The sequence below is a fragment of the Plecotus auritus genome (genome assembly GCF_963455305.1).
Source record: "Plecotus auritus genome assembly, chromosome: 1".
Classification (NCBI taxonomy): Eukaryota; Metazoa; Chordata; class Mammalia; order Chiroptera; family Vespertilionidae; genus Plecotus; species Plecotus auritus.
In genome coordinates this window covers 244,153,429-244,169,623 of record NC_137770.1, presented here as the reverse complement: position 1 = coordinate 244,169,623, position 16,195 = coordinate 244,153,429, and the positions used below count along the sequence as shown (strand labels likewise).

At 44.2% G+C, this 16,195-nt stretch overlaps 1 protein-coding gene across 1 annotated transcript in view; it reads right to left on the bottom strand.

Annotated features, from left to right (window-relative positions):
- Nucleotides 1-16,195, bottom strand: part of CLNK (cytokine dependent hematopoietic cell linker) — a gene marked incomplete at its 5' end in the record, with an annotated part of 90,490 nt that overhangs the window by 43,338 nt on the left and 30,957 nt on the right. Inside the window, 3 exons of the mRNA XM_080656097.1 lie at nucleotides 984-1,003; nucleotides 1,216-1,241; nucleotides 15,134-15,179. Of these exons, the coding sequence (XP_080512223.1) occupies nucleotides 984-1,003; nucleotides 1,216-1,241; nucleotides 15,134-15,179 (92 nt within the window). The remainder of the gene's footprint in view (nucleotides 1-983; nucleotides 1,004-1,215; nucleotides 1,242-15,133; nucleotides 15,180-16,195) is intronic.

Sequence of the window (16,195 nt, the reverse complement as noted above, 5' to 3'; positions counted from 1 at the left end):
TTTTTTTTTTTTTTAAATATATTTTTATTGATTTCATAGAGGAAAGGAGAGGGAGGGAGAGATAACTGATCGGCTGCCTCCTGCACACTCCGTACTGGGGATTGAGCTGCAGCCCAGGCATGTACCCTGACGGGGAATTGAACCGTGGCCTCCTGGGTCATAGGTCAGTGCTCCACCACTGAGCCGCGCTGGCCGGGCTCTGATGTGACTTTCTACAGGGTGTCTTTGGTTCCTCAACATGCCACCTGTTTGCGTTTCAGGAGGCCCGGGGACAAAATATCACAATAGCCTTCCATTTATCCCAGACTGGGATATCCGCGCTGTTTAAATTCCCAAAGAAATGGGGACATGCTTGAACGTCAGGGGCTGCCCCACTCACCCACGTATTCACCATCCACTTGCTCACGTGTGAGGGGTATGGGGCGCTATTGACAGACGCTGGGAACGCGGGGAGGAAATGACTCAGCCGCTGGCTCAGGGACTTCCCTCCGGGAGGGCAGAGAGCAGCGGTGAGACGGTTCCCAGGAGGGAATGACGGTTCCCAGGAGAACAGCAGTGGCTGCCTCAGCAAAGCCCAAGAATTCACGTCTGTTTCTCTCGCCTCCGTGTCTATGTACTCATACATGTAATACTCTTCGTACTTATGTATGTACTTATGTAAATGTAAGCTGCTACAAGTCCGCTGAAGGCATGTCCCAGGGCCAGTCCTATCTGGCAGATTTCTGGACTAGAAGGGAGAGAAGCAGGAAGGAACAGGGGAAGCAATGATGAGGAGGGTATATTGAGTGGACAACTGTGAATGAATGAATGAATGACTGAGTGGATGAATGAAGGCTTATTTAATCTAGTTTGTTGGCTAACGCATTAATATTTTTCAATGTCAACTTTTTGTGTTTTCCTTTTTTAAATTTTGGAACTTTTCAAATTACTGAACTTATGATCTAAGCATATAGCAGAGCAAAGCACCCATCTAAGTGTCTTACCGAGGAGGTGGTAAGGGAGTCTGCAAAAGGAAAGAGAATCGAAGTTAAATTTATTGTTGTATGAGCCAAGCTAGTGGGTAAGAATTTTTTGATTTACAAACAGAAATTACAAATCCCAACTACACTTCCAGGATATAGTTTTCAAGCGATATCTCAGCCTTCACAGCATCCACATTCCTATGCCACTAAAGTAAGGAGTGGGTAATGCACGCATTTTCATGATTCTTCTTACCTTGTTTCTCGTGGAGAGCTTGTCTCCTAAAACATGAGAGGGAACAGCAGTGAGTTTACAGAAAATGTCATCACACCATTTTTTAAATGCATATTTAAGTGGAAATCATTTCTGTTTGAATAATCTTGATATAATGTCAATTAACATTAAAAAAATTAATCCTCATCTCAGGATATGTTTATTGAATTTAGAGAGGGGGAGGGAGGGAGATAGAAATAAAGAGAGAGAGAGAGAGAGAGAAACACTGATGTGAGAGAGAAACATTGACGTGAGAGAGAAACTCCAGTTGGTTGCCTCCTATATCTCCTGTATGTGCCCTGACTGGGAATTGAACCCACAACCTTTCAGAGTATGGACAACACTCCAACCAACTGAGCCACACCAGCCAGGGCAACATTTATTGATACCAAATTAGGTACCCAGCATCAAGGTAAATACTTCAGTAATGTAATTTCATAGAATCCTCTCCTTGGTGCTGGAAATAAAGAAACTGAGGTGTGGGGAAGGTAAGTATCTTGCTTCCAGCCACCCTGAAGTTAGCAAATGATAGAATAAGATTTCAGGTCCCTTCTTAACCACTAATTCTTGATTAGAATGGACATTCTTTTACATATAGCAATCACATTAATTCAAGTTCCTTATTTGTGAGGCAAGGTTGGACTAAATGCTCTGAGGGTTTAAATATGCTCTGAAGAACTCCCTGGGTCTCTTCAGGGATTCCTAAGAAGTTTGAGGCTTGGGGGCTGGTTCTGGCTCATACCCACGTCATTGGGGTGGGGGGAGGAAGGGGAAATCTCCACTTCTTCTGCTTCCCATTGGATCTCCTCTTAAGATTTCTTTTGGGTAAAGATCCAGCTGCCAAAAAGAGCACAATACACTACAACACAACACCACACAACACAAAACACCACAACACCACTGAACACTACACAACACCACACAACACCACACAACACCACACAACACACCACACCACAACACCACACAATACCATACAACACCACACAACACAAAACACCACAACACCACTGAACACTACACAACACCACACAACACCACACAACACACCACACCACACACCACACCACAACACCACACAATACCATACAACACCACACAACACAAAACACCACAACACCACACAATACCATACAACATCACACAACACAACACACCACAACACCACAACACCACTGAACACCACACAATACCACACAACACCACACAACACCACACAACACAACACACCACAACACCACTGAACACCACACAACACAACACAACACCACACAACACCACACAACACCACCCAACACAACACCACACAACACAACACAACACCACACAACACAACACAACACACACCACAACACCACACAACACACCACACCACACAACACAACACAACACAACACAACACACAACACCACACAACACCACACAACACCACACAACACCACACAACACCACACAACACCACACAACACACCACACAACACCACACAACACCACACAACACCATACAACACCACACAACACAACACGTACTTGTCTAGATTATTTCAGGGGTCTCCCACATCTACAGTAACTAACTCACTGAATAGAATTACCATTCTCCCTATTTTGTGTCTGTTTTGGAAAATACTCTTTAAATAGCTAGGATAGGCCTCCTGGCGTGAGTTCAAGCACTGATGGCCAATGGGAATCATGGGTGTCATTGGAAAAACACAAAATATGAACCAGGGCATATTGCACCACCAGCAGCAACATAGTTCATGTTGTATCTCTGGCTATTGTGGTGATATCACCAAAAAGTTTAGACCCCATGTTGCTTTCTTAATGCCCAGAATTAGAAAAACAGAAAACGAACCTGCCCTCATTTTATTGAGTATTGGCTTCACCTCCAAGCTCCCCGGGGAGCCATCTGGCTGCTGGTACTGATGACCTTCCCCGTGAAGCTAGATGCTGGCCTTCCTAGCAGTCTTCTTTCATAGCCAGCACTCACCTATGGGGGATCAATTCATTTCACTGGGAACACAATTCAATAAAGTGACCGAGTGTCCGAATTCAATAGGAACATTCCATTTATTGTTCCAGAGACATCTGTCTCATCTGCTTCAGTGACCGGGAGTTCAGAAGAGGACATCCATCTTCCTTTTATTCACTGACATTATTGAGCACATAGCATGGGTCAGGCATGGATTCCTTTTCAATATATGTATTGATGTAGTAGTTGGGGAATGTCATATCAAAAAAACAAACAAACGAAAAAACAAAACCACCAGAACGCTGCTATTCCCACATATCTTACATTTCAGTGGCAGGAGATAGAAAACAAACAGTCTATGATGACAGGTGATGACAGGTGCCACAAGAAAAATGAAGCAGGGTGAGGGACAGCCGGGCATGGAGAGGGAGAGACGGGGGTTGGGGTGGTTGTGTTTTTAGCAGACTCCTAAAGGCCTCCTGGATAGCTGATGGGGATGGAGGCCGAGGAAGGTGAGGGAGCACGGCATGTGAATATTGGGGAGAGGGAACAGCAAGTGCAAAGGCCCTGGGGCAAGATGGGGGAGGATTGGTTGTAGAGGTGGTGGTGCCCAGGTCACAGGGGTCTCGTGGGCTGTGGTAAGAACTCTGCCTCAGCCATGGTGCATCTTTTTGATACACAGCCCAAGGGTTCTGTGTCCTCATTGTAACGTTGGGTTTTCTCTGGCATGACTTAGCAGTTCCCTCACTTGAATAATCTGGGTATGCTATTAGCAGCAGCAATGACAAAAATCCCCAAGGGCTTCAGCTACATCAAACATGCCTATTCTTGGTAATTTATGCCATCATGCTTCTCCCATTCATCACCTAGATCAGTGATTTTCAACCTTTTCCTTTAAAACAAAAAAACTGATGTCAGAGAGGAAGGGAGAGGGAAGGAGAGATAGAAACATCAGTGATGAGAGAGAATCGTTCATCAGCTGCCTCCTGCATGCCCCACACTGGGGATCGAGTCCACAACCTGGGCTTATGCCCTGACTGGGACTCGAACCATGACCTGTTGGTTCATAGGTCGAGGCTCAACCACTGAGCCATGCTAGCAGTGCCAACCTTTTTAAAAAAATATTTGTTTATTTTTAGAGGGAGAGAGGAAGGGAGGGAAGAAGAGGGAGAGCAAGTGGAAGAGAAACATCAATTTGTTTTTCCACCTATCTATGCATTCATTGGTCGATTCTTGTATGTGCCCTGACCATGCGTTAACCCCAAACTTTGGTATATTGGGACGACGTTCTAACCAACTGAGGTACCTGGCTAGGGCTCAACCATTTTTATCTCATGGCACACATAAACTAATTACTACAATTCTGCAGCATACCAAAATATATACACTGAGTGGCCAGATTATTATGATCTCTGAAGGCATAATAATCTGGCCACTCAGAGTGTGTGTGTGTGTGTGTGTGTGTGTGTGTGTGTGTGTGTGTGTGTATTACAGGCCTGGTGCATGAATTCATGCATGGGTGGGGTCTGGCCAGCTTCGCCAGGGGGAGGGGACATGGGCTGTTGGCCAGCCTGACTGCTGGTCAAACTCCTGGTTGAGGGGACAATTTGCATATTAGCCTTTTATTATATAGGATATACACTGAGTGGCCAGATTATTTTGCATTCAGAGATCATCATAATCTGGCCACTCAGTGTATTTTTTGCTGATCTGTCAAAAAAAAAGTATAATTTTGATTCATTCATACTGGTTGGTGATTGTTGTGTTGGCTGTTGTCATTTTTTAATTTGACAATCTAAGGGAAAAGAAGTCAGATATTGCACGTTTTAAAAATCTTTGTGGCACACCGGTTGAAAATCGCTGGCTTAGAAAATTGAAATCCAACAAATTAGGAGTTAGAGATGAACATCAGGGAATGCATGAATAAGAAAACCGGACATACAGGGAGCAACGTGTCATATTGTCATATAGCTTTGAAGATAACCCAGATAAAATCCAACCAGGTGTTTTGTTTTTTTTTTGGGGGGGGGAGGGTCTTGTTTAATAAAGTGATAATGCCTCAGGTATTTGGGCTAACGGAAGAGGATACGATTGGAGTTGAATTTCTTGAATTTGAATCTTAATTCTGCTACTTACTATGGGCAGAATCATAGCAGGTGCTCAATAAATACTCATGAAGTCAACAAATGGATTGAGGAACGGCTGCGTTTTCGCATGGGGAAAAGTGAGGAATGTTACACTTCATGGGAATTCGTGGGGGGAATAAACGATTTGAGAACTTCCAATCCATGGCTTTTCTTGGCTACCCACTGTTACTAGGATTATTGTGTAATGGGAAATTATGTGCTTCCAGTGAAGTACATAAATATTCTCCAACTCTGAAAAGTTTTATGTCTATCACACAGGAAGACCCCAAATATTTCTTCTTCTAGGTCTTTCCCATCTTGAAATGGAATAAAGCAGGTTCAGGGGCATGCGTCTGGCATGATCGCCATCTGGCGGCCACAAGTGCAACTAGCACCCTCCGACCTGGGTTGTCATGGGCTCTCCAGTCTGAGACAAGACGGCAAAGTTGACAGCTTCTTGGAGGCAATGTAGTAAGGTGAGCAGCGCATGGCTGTGCAATCCGTTGGTCCCAGTCTGACCTCTATAACTTATTGGGGTGAAACCATGAAGAATGTTTCAGCCTCACAGGGGTCTGTGAAGTTAAAGCAAAACCTCCCGGAGAAGAAGAAAGTATCGCCAGACGTTTTCGTGGTGTGTCCGAGTAGCTTGTAACAATTTATAAGAGCTGGTTGTTCCATTTTCAGGGGTTTTGCAATGCAGTCATTAAACACAGCCATAATTTAAAAATCCTATATAATAAAAGCCTAATATGCTAAGTGTCCAGTCGTCCGGTGACTGGTCGACTATTCAACCAATCAAAGCCTAATATGCTAATGATATATGCTAAGGCCACTCAACCGCTCGCTATGACACACACTGACCACCAGGGGTCAGATGCTCCAACCAGTACATTAGCTTGCTGCTGGGGTCCAGCCGATCAGGACTGGGTGAGACGGAGCAGGACATGCCCTGGAGCCCTCCCATGGTCCCTCCCCGGCCCCGATAGTGCACTGGTGGGGGCCCCTCGGCCTGGCCTGCGCCCTCTTACAATCTGGGACCTCTCGGGGGATGTCAGAGAGCCGGTTTCAGCCCAATCCCACAGGCCACTCCCCTTGGGACAGGCGCCAGACGCAGGGCTCACAGTGGTGAACACTGCTGTGGCAGTGCAAGCCTCTCCTGATCTGGACTGATTGGGCAAGCGCCCGTGGCAGGCGTAGTGGGGTCAGGATGAGCAGGAATGGCAGGTAGGAGCTGCAGGTGGCATTGGACTGTGGGTTTCAGCCCAATCCCTGCAGGCCACTCCAAGGGATCCCACCCGTGCATGAATTCGTGCATCAGGCCTCTAGTAAATTATATAAATGTCCACTGGAGTTACATTCAAGACAAAGGTAACACATGCTCAAAACTCATGACTTTCTAATTTTCCCTCTACATTTTTAGCATCTTTGCTGTTGAAGTTATGTCCCTCTATTGTGCCTATGGTGGGAATACCATGAAATGACATCTCTTCCCCCAGCGCCATGTCCACGGGTCATGTTGGTAGCTGGAAGTTTGCCATAGCGGGAGTATTTATTTACACCACGAACACTGGCCAATGATACAAATCAGGGATTGATTTCCTCTTTTGCTGCTTGTCTGGGCTTAAGAAAGTGATGGAGAAAATGCTAATAAAGCAAATTAAATTTAAAATTGTGTTGCATCTATATCCATTGTGAAAAGAGGAAAACTGGGCAACTGAGAGTTCCTGTGGTTTCACATACTGTCAGCACTTGGTGTTGTCAGCGTCTGGATTTAGGCCATTGGAATAGGTGTGGAGTGGTATCTCATTGTTTTAATTTGCATTTACCTGATGACACAATGTGGGGCCTCTTTTCATACGCTTCTTTGCCATCTGCACACCTTCTTTGCTAAGGTGTCTGTTAAGATCCTGGACTCATTTTTTTAACAGGATGGATGTTTTCTTACTGTTGAGTTTTAAGAGTCCTTTGTATATTTTGGATAATTGTCCTTTATCAGGTGTGTCTTTTGAAACTGTTTTCTCCAAGTCTGAGGTTTGTCTTCTAATTCTCCGGACATTGCCTTTCACAAACAGTTTTTGTTTTAATGAAGTCCAGCTTGTCAATCATTTCTTTCATGGATCGTGTCTTTGAGGTTGTATCTAAGAAGTCATCACCATACCCAAAGTCATCTAGGGTTCCTCCTTTTTATCTTCCAGGAGTTTTATAGTTTTGACTTTTCATTTAAGGCTATATTTCCATTTGAGTTAACTTTTGTAAAGGGTGTAAGGTCTGTGTCTACAATTTTTTCTCTCATGTGATTATCCAGTTGTTCCAAGCACTATTTGCTGAAAAAATACCTTTGATGCATTGTATTGTCTTTGCTTCTTGGTCAAAGATGAGCTCACTATACTTATGTGGGTCTATTTCTGGTCTCTATTCTGTTTCATTGATCTATTTGTTCTTTCAATGTCACTCTCTTGATTACTACAACGTTACAGTAAGGCTTGAAGTTGGGTAGTGTCAATTTTCTAACTTTGCTCTTACACCTTATTTTCAGAGATCCACTGCCTGTGACCTGGTTTTGGTGCTACTACGAATGAGCTGTGTGACTTAATACAAAATGCTTCGCCTCTCTGAGCTTTGGCACCCTTCTCTGTGATTTAAACAGTTGGGAAAGAAGACATATAAGACCCAAGAATTTGTTTCTGGATAGAAGGGACAATGGCACAATAGAATGATCACAAATAGGATCTTTGAAGTCACTCAAGTGGGTTCTGATCCCTCTTCTGTCACTTACTGAGTAACTTTGGGCAAGTTATTTAAATGCTCTGGATTTCTGTTTCTATGTCCATAAAAAGGCAGGTGACAAAGTGTAGTTCCTTGGATGGTTAGGATTAAATAAAATAATACTTGTTTTACACTTAGCTACCATTCAATGTGTGTTAAACATAGGTAATACCTTTTATCTCCGAAATATGATCATGAAAATCAACACCTTTAGAAACAGACCATCAGTATAAGTAGAGAAATAGACTCAGGACAAACACTGGCCTCAGTCACGGTACTGCCATGACTAAGAGTTCCATGATGTATGAAAGGGAACCATGAGGCTTTGAGTCCTGATGACTGATTATGGAAGAGTGATATGAAGCAACTTATGATCCAAGTAGTTCAGGTGTATTTGGCAAGGCCTGTTTGAGAAAGCTCTTTCAGAAGTGTATTCCAGCAATAAATTGCTGAAACCAGTCTTTGGGTCGAGTGGGGGGAGGAATTAAGGCAAAGTCAAGGATGTGGGAGGGACCTACTTGCTTTGACAATGCCTCAAAGAAGTCATAAAGTACAATGTTTTAGGATCATGTACTTGAACAGCTTTATGCTGGGGTTAGAGAGGAATGTGGGATAAAAACATCTTTCCAAAACTAGCCAGGGGAGCCGTCTCTCCTGCTGACGTGGTGTCCTGGGAAACGGAGGAAGGCGGGGCAGTCGGGGTGAGGTGAGGGGCTAGGACTGAAGGGGGTGGGCCTGGGCTGCGGGATGGGTGGCTTTGTGCACATGAACCACAGCCACGGATTCACACAATCCTAGAGACCCTTGAGCCCACTCTATTTCTATAGGAGGGCTATTAGGGCCCAGGGAGGGAATAGGATTTGCCTATGTTTAAAATTGGAACTGAGCCCTAGCTGGTTTGGCACAGTGGATACAGCATAGGCCTGCTGACTGAGGGGTCCTGGGTTCGATTCCAGTCAAGGGCACATGCCCGGGTTGTGGGCTCAATCCCCAGTGTGGGGCATGCAGGAGGCAGCCTATCAATGATTCTCTATTATCATTGATGTTTCTAGCTCTCTCTTCCTCTCCAAAAAAAAACACAAACAAACAAACAAAAAAAAAACAGAGCCGAGATGGGGCCAGAAGCAACCCAGGCTACTTGCCTTGCCTTCCGGAGGCGCCCACCTCATGGGACTGTGTGATGGAGGGCCCTGGGCTTGTCTCTCAGTGATCCTAAGACACCGGCAGTGCTTATCTCATACCTGATAGAAATGGGCTAAATTTTAGAGTTGATTTAATAAATATTTACTGTGCATCCACTATGTGCCAGACGTGGTGCTGTGAATGACTGTAGGGACAGCAATGTCAATGGCGGTGGTCTCTGGGATGGAGGAGTCTAGCTTATTCCAACATTTACCGAGGTCAGATTTCTTCTGTATGCTGAGCACCAAGTAGATAGATGCTCAGTCTACAGAGAGAGTCAGGCAGGCCCCCGAGTGCGGGGTGAACGGCAGAGGGAAAGGGGGAGGAAAGAACTCTGGGAATCGCTAGCTCAGTGTCCCCTTGTTGGGGTCCACCAGGTCCCAGTGACTGATTTTGCTGTGGATTTTGCACAGGTTATCCCCTTTAAAACACACAAATACCTTATGATGTAGTGCTATTTTCTCCATTTTATAGAGACCTAACCTTGGAGAGGGAAGATACTTGTAGATTCCATGTTTGGAAAGCATTATAGCTGGGGTTGGAACCCAAGGCGCCTTGTCCCCAAGACCAGCATTCACACAACCACATCTTAGCTGCTCCGAAGCATCAGAAATAATACTTGACGCCTCCTGAAGTTACCGTCTCACTCCTCATCCCAATGTCCCTTGTTCTGTGAAGGCTTCCTGAGTTCCCACAATACTTAACAGAGAACTGGCCAGACCTGGGCTCCTCGTGGCCCTGGCACGAAGCAGTTTTAAACAAAGTGACCTTCTCCCCTGGCCATTATCACAGAGGACTGCAGCTGCCTGTTTTTAAAGTCTCCTACTTGTGGCTACTTTATATGTCTCTATCAGAAAACACATTTGCTCTGTCAAGCAGTTATCAGATGCCTTTCCTTTTCTCTGAGCCGTACTTTCTTTTTTTTTTTTTTAAATATATTTTATTGACTTTCCACAGAAAGGGAGAGGGATAGAGAGTTAGAAACATCAATGAGAAAGAAACATCGATCAGCTGCCTCCTCCTGCACGCCCCCTACTGGGGATGTGCCTGCAACCAAGGTACATGCCCTTGACCGGAATCGAACCTGGGACCCTTCAGTCTGCAGGCCAACGCTCTGTCCACTGAGCCAGACCAGTTAGGGCTGAGCCTTACTTTCAGTGGTGGTGAGTCAAAATACCGCCCTGTCATCTCAATGATTGGTTTTTTAAAGTTTGTAATGTTCACTTTAAACTGAATATTGTATTAATGCATCTGTTGCTTTTGAGCCAGGGGTTGTGTCTGAAATACATTTAAATCTGTTAAGGATATAATATATAGGATGCTAACTTCCATCATTTTTGTGATATTTTGTGTTGCGCCACTTGGTGGCAGCACCATCTATCAATTCTTGTCTCTCTCCACAAGGTGGATGAGCAGGCTATCCGTTAGGGAACAGGAGGGGGGCTTTGCAGAATAAATTTTAGATACTAGCACCAACAGTGGGACTCTGAGATCATTGCCATAGTTGACAAAACACTGGGTTCTGGTCTGGGCTGTGACTACTTGCTTGGTGACCTTGAGCAAGCCACTTCTCCCGCCAGACCCTCTTGTATAACACGAGGGAGTTGAACCAGATTAAAGTCAATGTCATCTCTGATTCTGATTCCTTTGGCATCTCAATCTGTTTGAAAGCCAACCAGTAGAAAGGTCTTTCGATGGCATCATGTGGAATTCTATTTTGCTTCTTTTCAAACAAGCTCGTGTTTCCGGATTTGCATGTTCAGTCACCTCTGTATAATTCTCTTTCTTTTCTTGTGTAGTTTATTGTGTTTTGTTATAAATTCTTTCTTGTGTAGGGTATGCTTGTCACTTCAAAGGAAATTGGTTTAGAGTTTGTGTTTTGTTTACTAGTACACCCAAGGCAAAGAGAAATTCATTTTCGCCTCCTTTATTCTCAGCGTTAGGAAGCTAAGCCACACCATATTCGAATATTACAGCCATCCCCATTTGAAAAGATGATTTCTTCTGAATCTGTGGTTAATGCTAATGGTTCATCACAGACAACTTACGCTATATATATGTACTTTGCCTTCAAGTAAAACTTTTATCCATTTCCAGGAATGAAAATAAAGTCAAGCTTCAGGGAAAATAAGTTCTTAAAATCTGACGGTTTCCAGATAATGTCAGAAGATGATTGTAAGAAAAATGACACGAAATGTACATTAACATAAATCTATAACTGCTCAACTTGATGAAAAATATCACCATAAAATCCTGCCATTACTGAACCACCCGGTATGTTTTTTTGTGAGAATGAATAAATTATCTGAGAATGTGTTTGCATCAAAAACACAGAAGTTTGTAATAAACACATAAATCATTGAAGCATTTTCTAGCAAGATGCCTAATCTTAAAAACGGGGGCATTCATATCAATTCTCCAGCTTCCTCTTCTGTGTAGCACCTTCGAGCTCTGGGTGGTAATGGAGCACCATCAATTATGGACGTGTGGGAGGATGTAAAGAAAATAATTCCTACTGAAGTTTTCCACACCACCTCCCCCACTCCCTACAAGCCCAAACTTCTGTATGCCTGGCTTTCACTGAGGTCCTCTCTGTAGTTATGGCCTCTATGGACACTGGGGTCTGTTTTTAAAAAAACAGTCCTATTTTTGTAGCCATGGTACCCATATTCCAGCCAACATCCCCTGTAAGATGGACAGCACTAACTTATCTCTGAAAGGTATGTCCTTGTTGCTCTCCCTGAAGACTTGGTTTGCTTTCTGCGTTATGGGCAACTAATATCCATAAAGCATCATGATCCCCTTTTTGCTTAGACTCCTGGGAAGCTCAGAGGACAATTGATATCTGCATCTTAATAGAATGTAGTGATGTGTGCCTGAGGATCCCGAATTTTATCTTTGTCATATGGGCTACCTAGATTTTTCTACGATTTTTATTTTCATTTTCTTCTATTTTATTAAGCACATTTTTGTTAATGACTCCAATCTGTTTGTGCGAAGAGGCAAAGTGTAGATAAAGAAATGAAAGGATAATTGTGATATTGTGATTTATAGTAAGAAATATATATTTGGTCTTTGTCCCTGTGTCTGGCACAGAGCTCCCAAATCCCTTGGAATTTCCTAAGTGATGATAATTATAAAGGTGTCTTTTGTTATGTTACTGAGGCAGGTTTTAGGCCACACCTAAGGGTGGGGGCTGTTGCCTGTGGAGCCATTCATGGAATCAAGGGGCTGGAACTTTCAGTCTAACTGGAAGCTGGGAAGGGGAGGGGGCTGGAGATGGGGTTCAGTCATCAATGGCCACTAAGCTAATTACTCTTATCCATGTAATGAAGCTTCCGGGTTGGTGAACACCTGGAGATTCAGGAAGCATGGAATCTCCTCCCCCTCCCCTCATGCCTTGCCCTGTGCATCTTTTCCATCTGGCTGTTCCTGAGTTATAACCTTTCATACTAAACCAATAATCTAGTGAGTAAAATGTTTCGTTAGGTTCTGTGAGCCACTCTAGTAAATTTACCAAACCCAAGAAGGGGGGGTGGGAACCTCCAATCTATGGCCGGTCTGTCGGTCAGGACTGAGACTGGTGTCTGCAGTGGAGGACTAAGCCCTCCACCTGTGGAATCTGGGGGTAGATAGAGACAGAATTGAATTGACATGTAGGGCACCAGTTGGTGTCTGAGAATAGCTCAGTGGTGTGGGGTAAAAAAGCCCCCAACCACATGTTGAAGTTGGGATCAGAACTATTTTAATAGTTAAACACAGATATTGACAGGTAAAATAATGCCCAAAGAAGCTTCTGTAATTAAAGAAGTAAAGGTGGACATCTATAGCAAACTGTAAAAAAGAACAAAAAAGAGAGAGAGAGAGAGAGGCATTGAGAAGTCCTGCTCTTGTCTGGTTTCTCCCCAGGACTCATTTCTCAATGAACATCTACGAAGGTCCAATTGTGACCTGGAACGTTTGTATATCAAGTGCTCATGGCCTGTTCTTGGATCTCTGCATCTGGTCTCCCTCTGTGTCAAGAAGCATGACACAACACTGCCTGGCCAGTGTGGCTCAGTGGCTGAGCATCAACCTATGAACCAGGAGGTCACGGTTCGATTACTGGTCAGGGCACATGCCTGGGTTGCGGGCTCGATCCCCAGTGTGGGGCGTGCAGGAGGCAGCTGATCCATGATTCTCTCATCACTGATGTTTTTATCTTTCTCTCCCTCTCCCTTCCTCTCTGAAATCAATTATATATATATATATATATATATATATATATATATATACACACACACACACACACATATATATGACAATACTTTCTATACTGATGTACTTGGTGTTTCTAAGGAGCAAAGTGCATCAGTTAATGGAGAAGAGCCATCACGAGTGCTGTGTCCATTGAAGCTGTTGCCACTTTTAAGGACTGAAGGGGACTGATATGAAAGCCCCCACTTTCGGGGGATTAGGAATGGGATAGGAGGAAGAAGGGGATCTGGGAGGCTATGCAGGATGGAGACAGAGATGTACCGGGAGCAACTATTGTTTCCACCTTTGCAGCATCCTTCCTGCCTCCACGAATGCGACTGAATTAAATAGTCATACAAGCTCTGCTTCCTTCACGTTTTAAAGAGGAAAGTAAGACTCAGCTGGGTTAGGTGACTTACTTAAGGTCCCACAGCAGGGGAGCGGCAGAGCTTGGGTTTTGGCTACTCTCATTGTTCCTTCCACCATGCTTCCTGGTGCTGAGGTCATCTCTCTGCTCCTCCAGGTCCACCCTCCACCTTCTCGACCCCACTCTCCGCCCTGGGGACCCACTAGAATGGCCCACTTATGGGCTGTCCTGTGCTCTGGTTTCTGGATCGGCTCAGCCTTTGGGAAGCCCCAGGAGATAAGAGGGAGGCCAGGCATATGTTTCCTTGGCTTCCACCTTGTGCAGTGCACTTGGGCTGGTGGTGTCCCTCAACCAGCGGTCACTGCTCCTCTGAAGGCATGTGCCCCTTCTGGTCTTCAGCCACTGTACCCTCATCACTCTGGGTCTGGGGGGTGGTGACAGTGGCCACTGCTTTAGCCCTAGTTCTGGCACCATCCCTGGTTCTTTCCCTATACCCACACACCTCAGCAAACTGCTCCTTAGTAAATAAACTACCTGAAATTACCCTAATTTGGGTGTGCTGTTTCCTGTTAGGACCCTAACTTTCCCATTAAAGCAAGTGTGGGATTAGTAATATGTTCTAGAACATAGAAGTAGACACATAAAAGGTGAATTTGATATGTTTCAGTTATTGGGAAATATAAATCATGGGACTGTCATGTTTTCCAATTGGGCACTGTGAGAGAGGATGGGGACACAGGGGAAAATAATGAGAGAAATTATGGTGGATATGATCCTATTACATTTCTTTGTCCTCTATTTGTGCTTCGAGCACCACTGACATTGATTAGTTCCCTTCTGCCTCCTACCTGTATCTTCATCTCCAAATTGAGCTGCTTTGCCTAAAGCTTTAATATCCATTTTCATATTAATTAATCAACATTTTAAAATTAGATTTCTATCTTGTGATTTTATTGGGGGTTTAGAAAAACAACTTAGAAGTTAAATGCAACCCATACGTTTTAAAACAATTTCTTTCTGAAATTGCACAACCCAGAATATGAGTTTTCACAATCGATTACTTCATCAATAAAATAAGGTGATAAAAAGGCACAAGATATATGAGAATCTTTGGAAAAGTAGATATTTCATGAAGGATGAAAGTTCAGTAGAGCGCCCTGATTTAAGAAAATCTGTGGCCACAAACAAAAATGCAAGAAGATTTTGGAAGCAAAGAACTCTACTTCTCTGTCAAACGTTGTGACTTGACTTTACCTTTAGCATGTTGGCTCCTGATGTCCTTGGTAGAGGGTTTGTCCACCTGTAGAAGACAATGGGGCACCATTATCTCTTACATTGTGACTATGATACCATATAATGTCCTACTAATGTGACTATGATACCATATAATGTCCTACTACTCTGTCTGGTTAGAGTCCCAAGGATAAAGGCATAGGTCCCTGGACTCATTGTTCTTGGAGATCACCATGTGTACATGGTTGGCAGGCAGTCAATACATGTCAGTATTTGTCCCCCTGTGCCAGTGAAGAGTTTAGTGGCCTTGGGAGGTATCTACACTAATAAAAGAGAAAGATGCAAATTGACCATACCTTCGTGACACCCACCAGTCAATCAGGAGTGAGTATGCAAATTAACCCAACAAAGATGGCGGATTAATTTGCATATGCAAGCACCAAGAGGCCGGGGGCAGGATGCTTGCGTCATCACCATGGCAACGATGCAGGCGTTTCGCACCGCCCCAGCAGCTCTGGGCCTCTGGGCAGCATGGGAAGGCGGAAAGGCAGCTCCGGCCAGAGCAAAGGCGGTGCCGGCAGCCAGAGGACGGAAGGCCCATTCTTGCACGAATCTTCGTACATCGGGCCTCTAGTTTGTCATAAAAATACTTGGGTTTGAGATCCAAGCCTGTCTCTAATTGCTGTGAACCTTGGAAAGGCATTCAGCATGTTATGAGCCTTAGATTTTTCAGTTTTATAATAGGGACAATACTTAGTCAATTCACGTCATTGAGCTATTATGAAGACCAACCTACAGGATCAAGGACACTAAAAGCAATTGTGCAGGCAGATCAGTGTGTGGCCTCTCTTGACTGCCTGGGTTGGGATTTCACCTCCATCACTATGTGCTAGCTATGAGACATGGCAAGTCACTGAACCTTCTGTGCCTCAGTTTCCTCATCTGTGAAATGGAGGCAACAAAAGTACTGATACCTCCGGAGAGAGGGAGGATTACATGTGACACATCACACAAAGTGCCTAGAGAAGGGAGTGGGTTAGCACCATGTAAGTGTAATAATTGTTAGTTGTCATTATTAATATC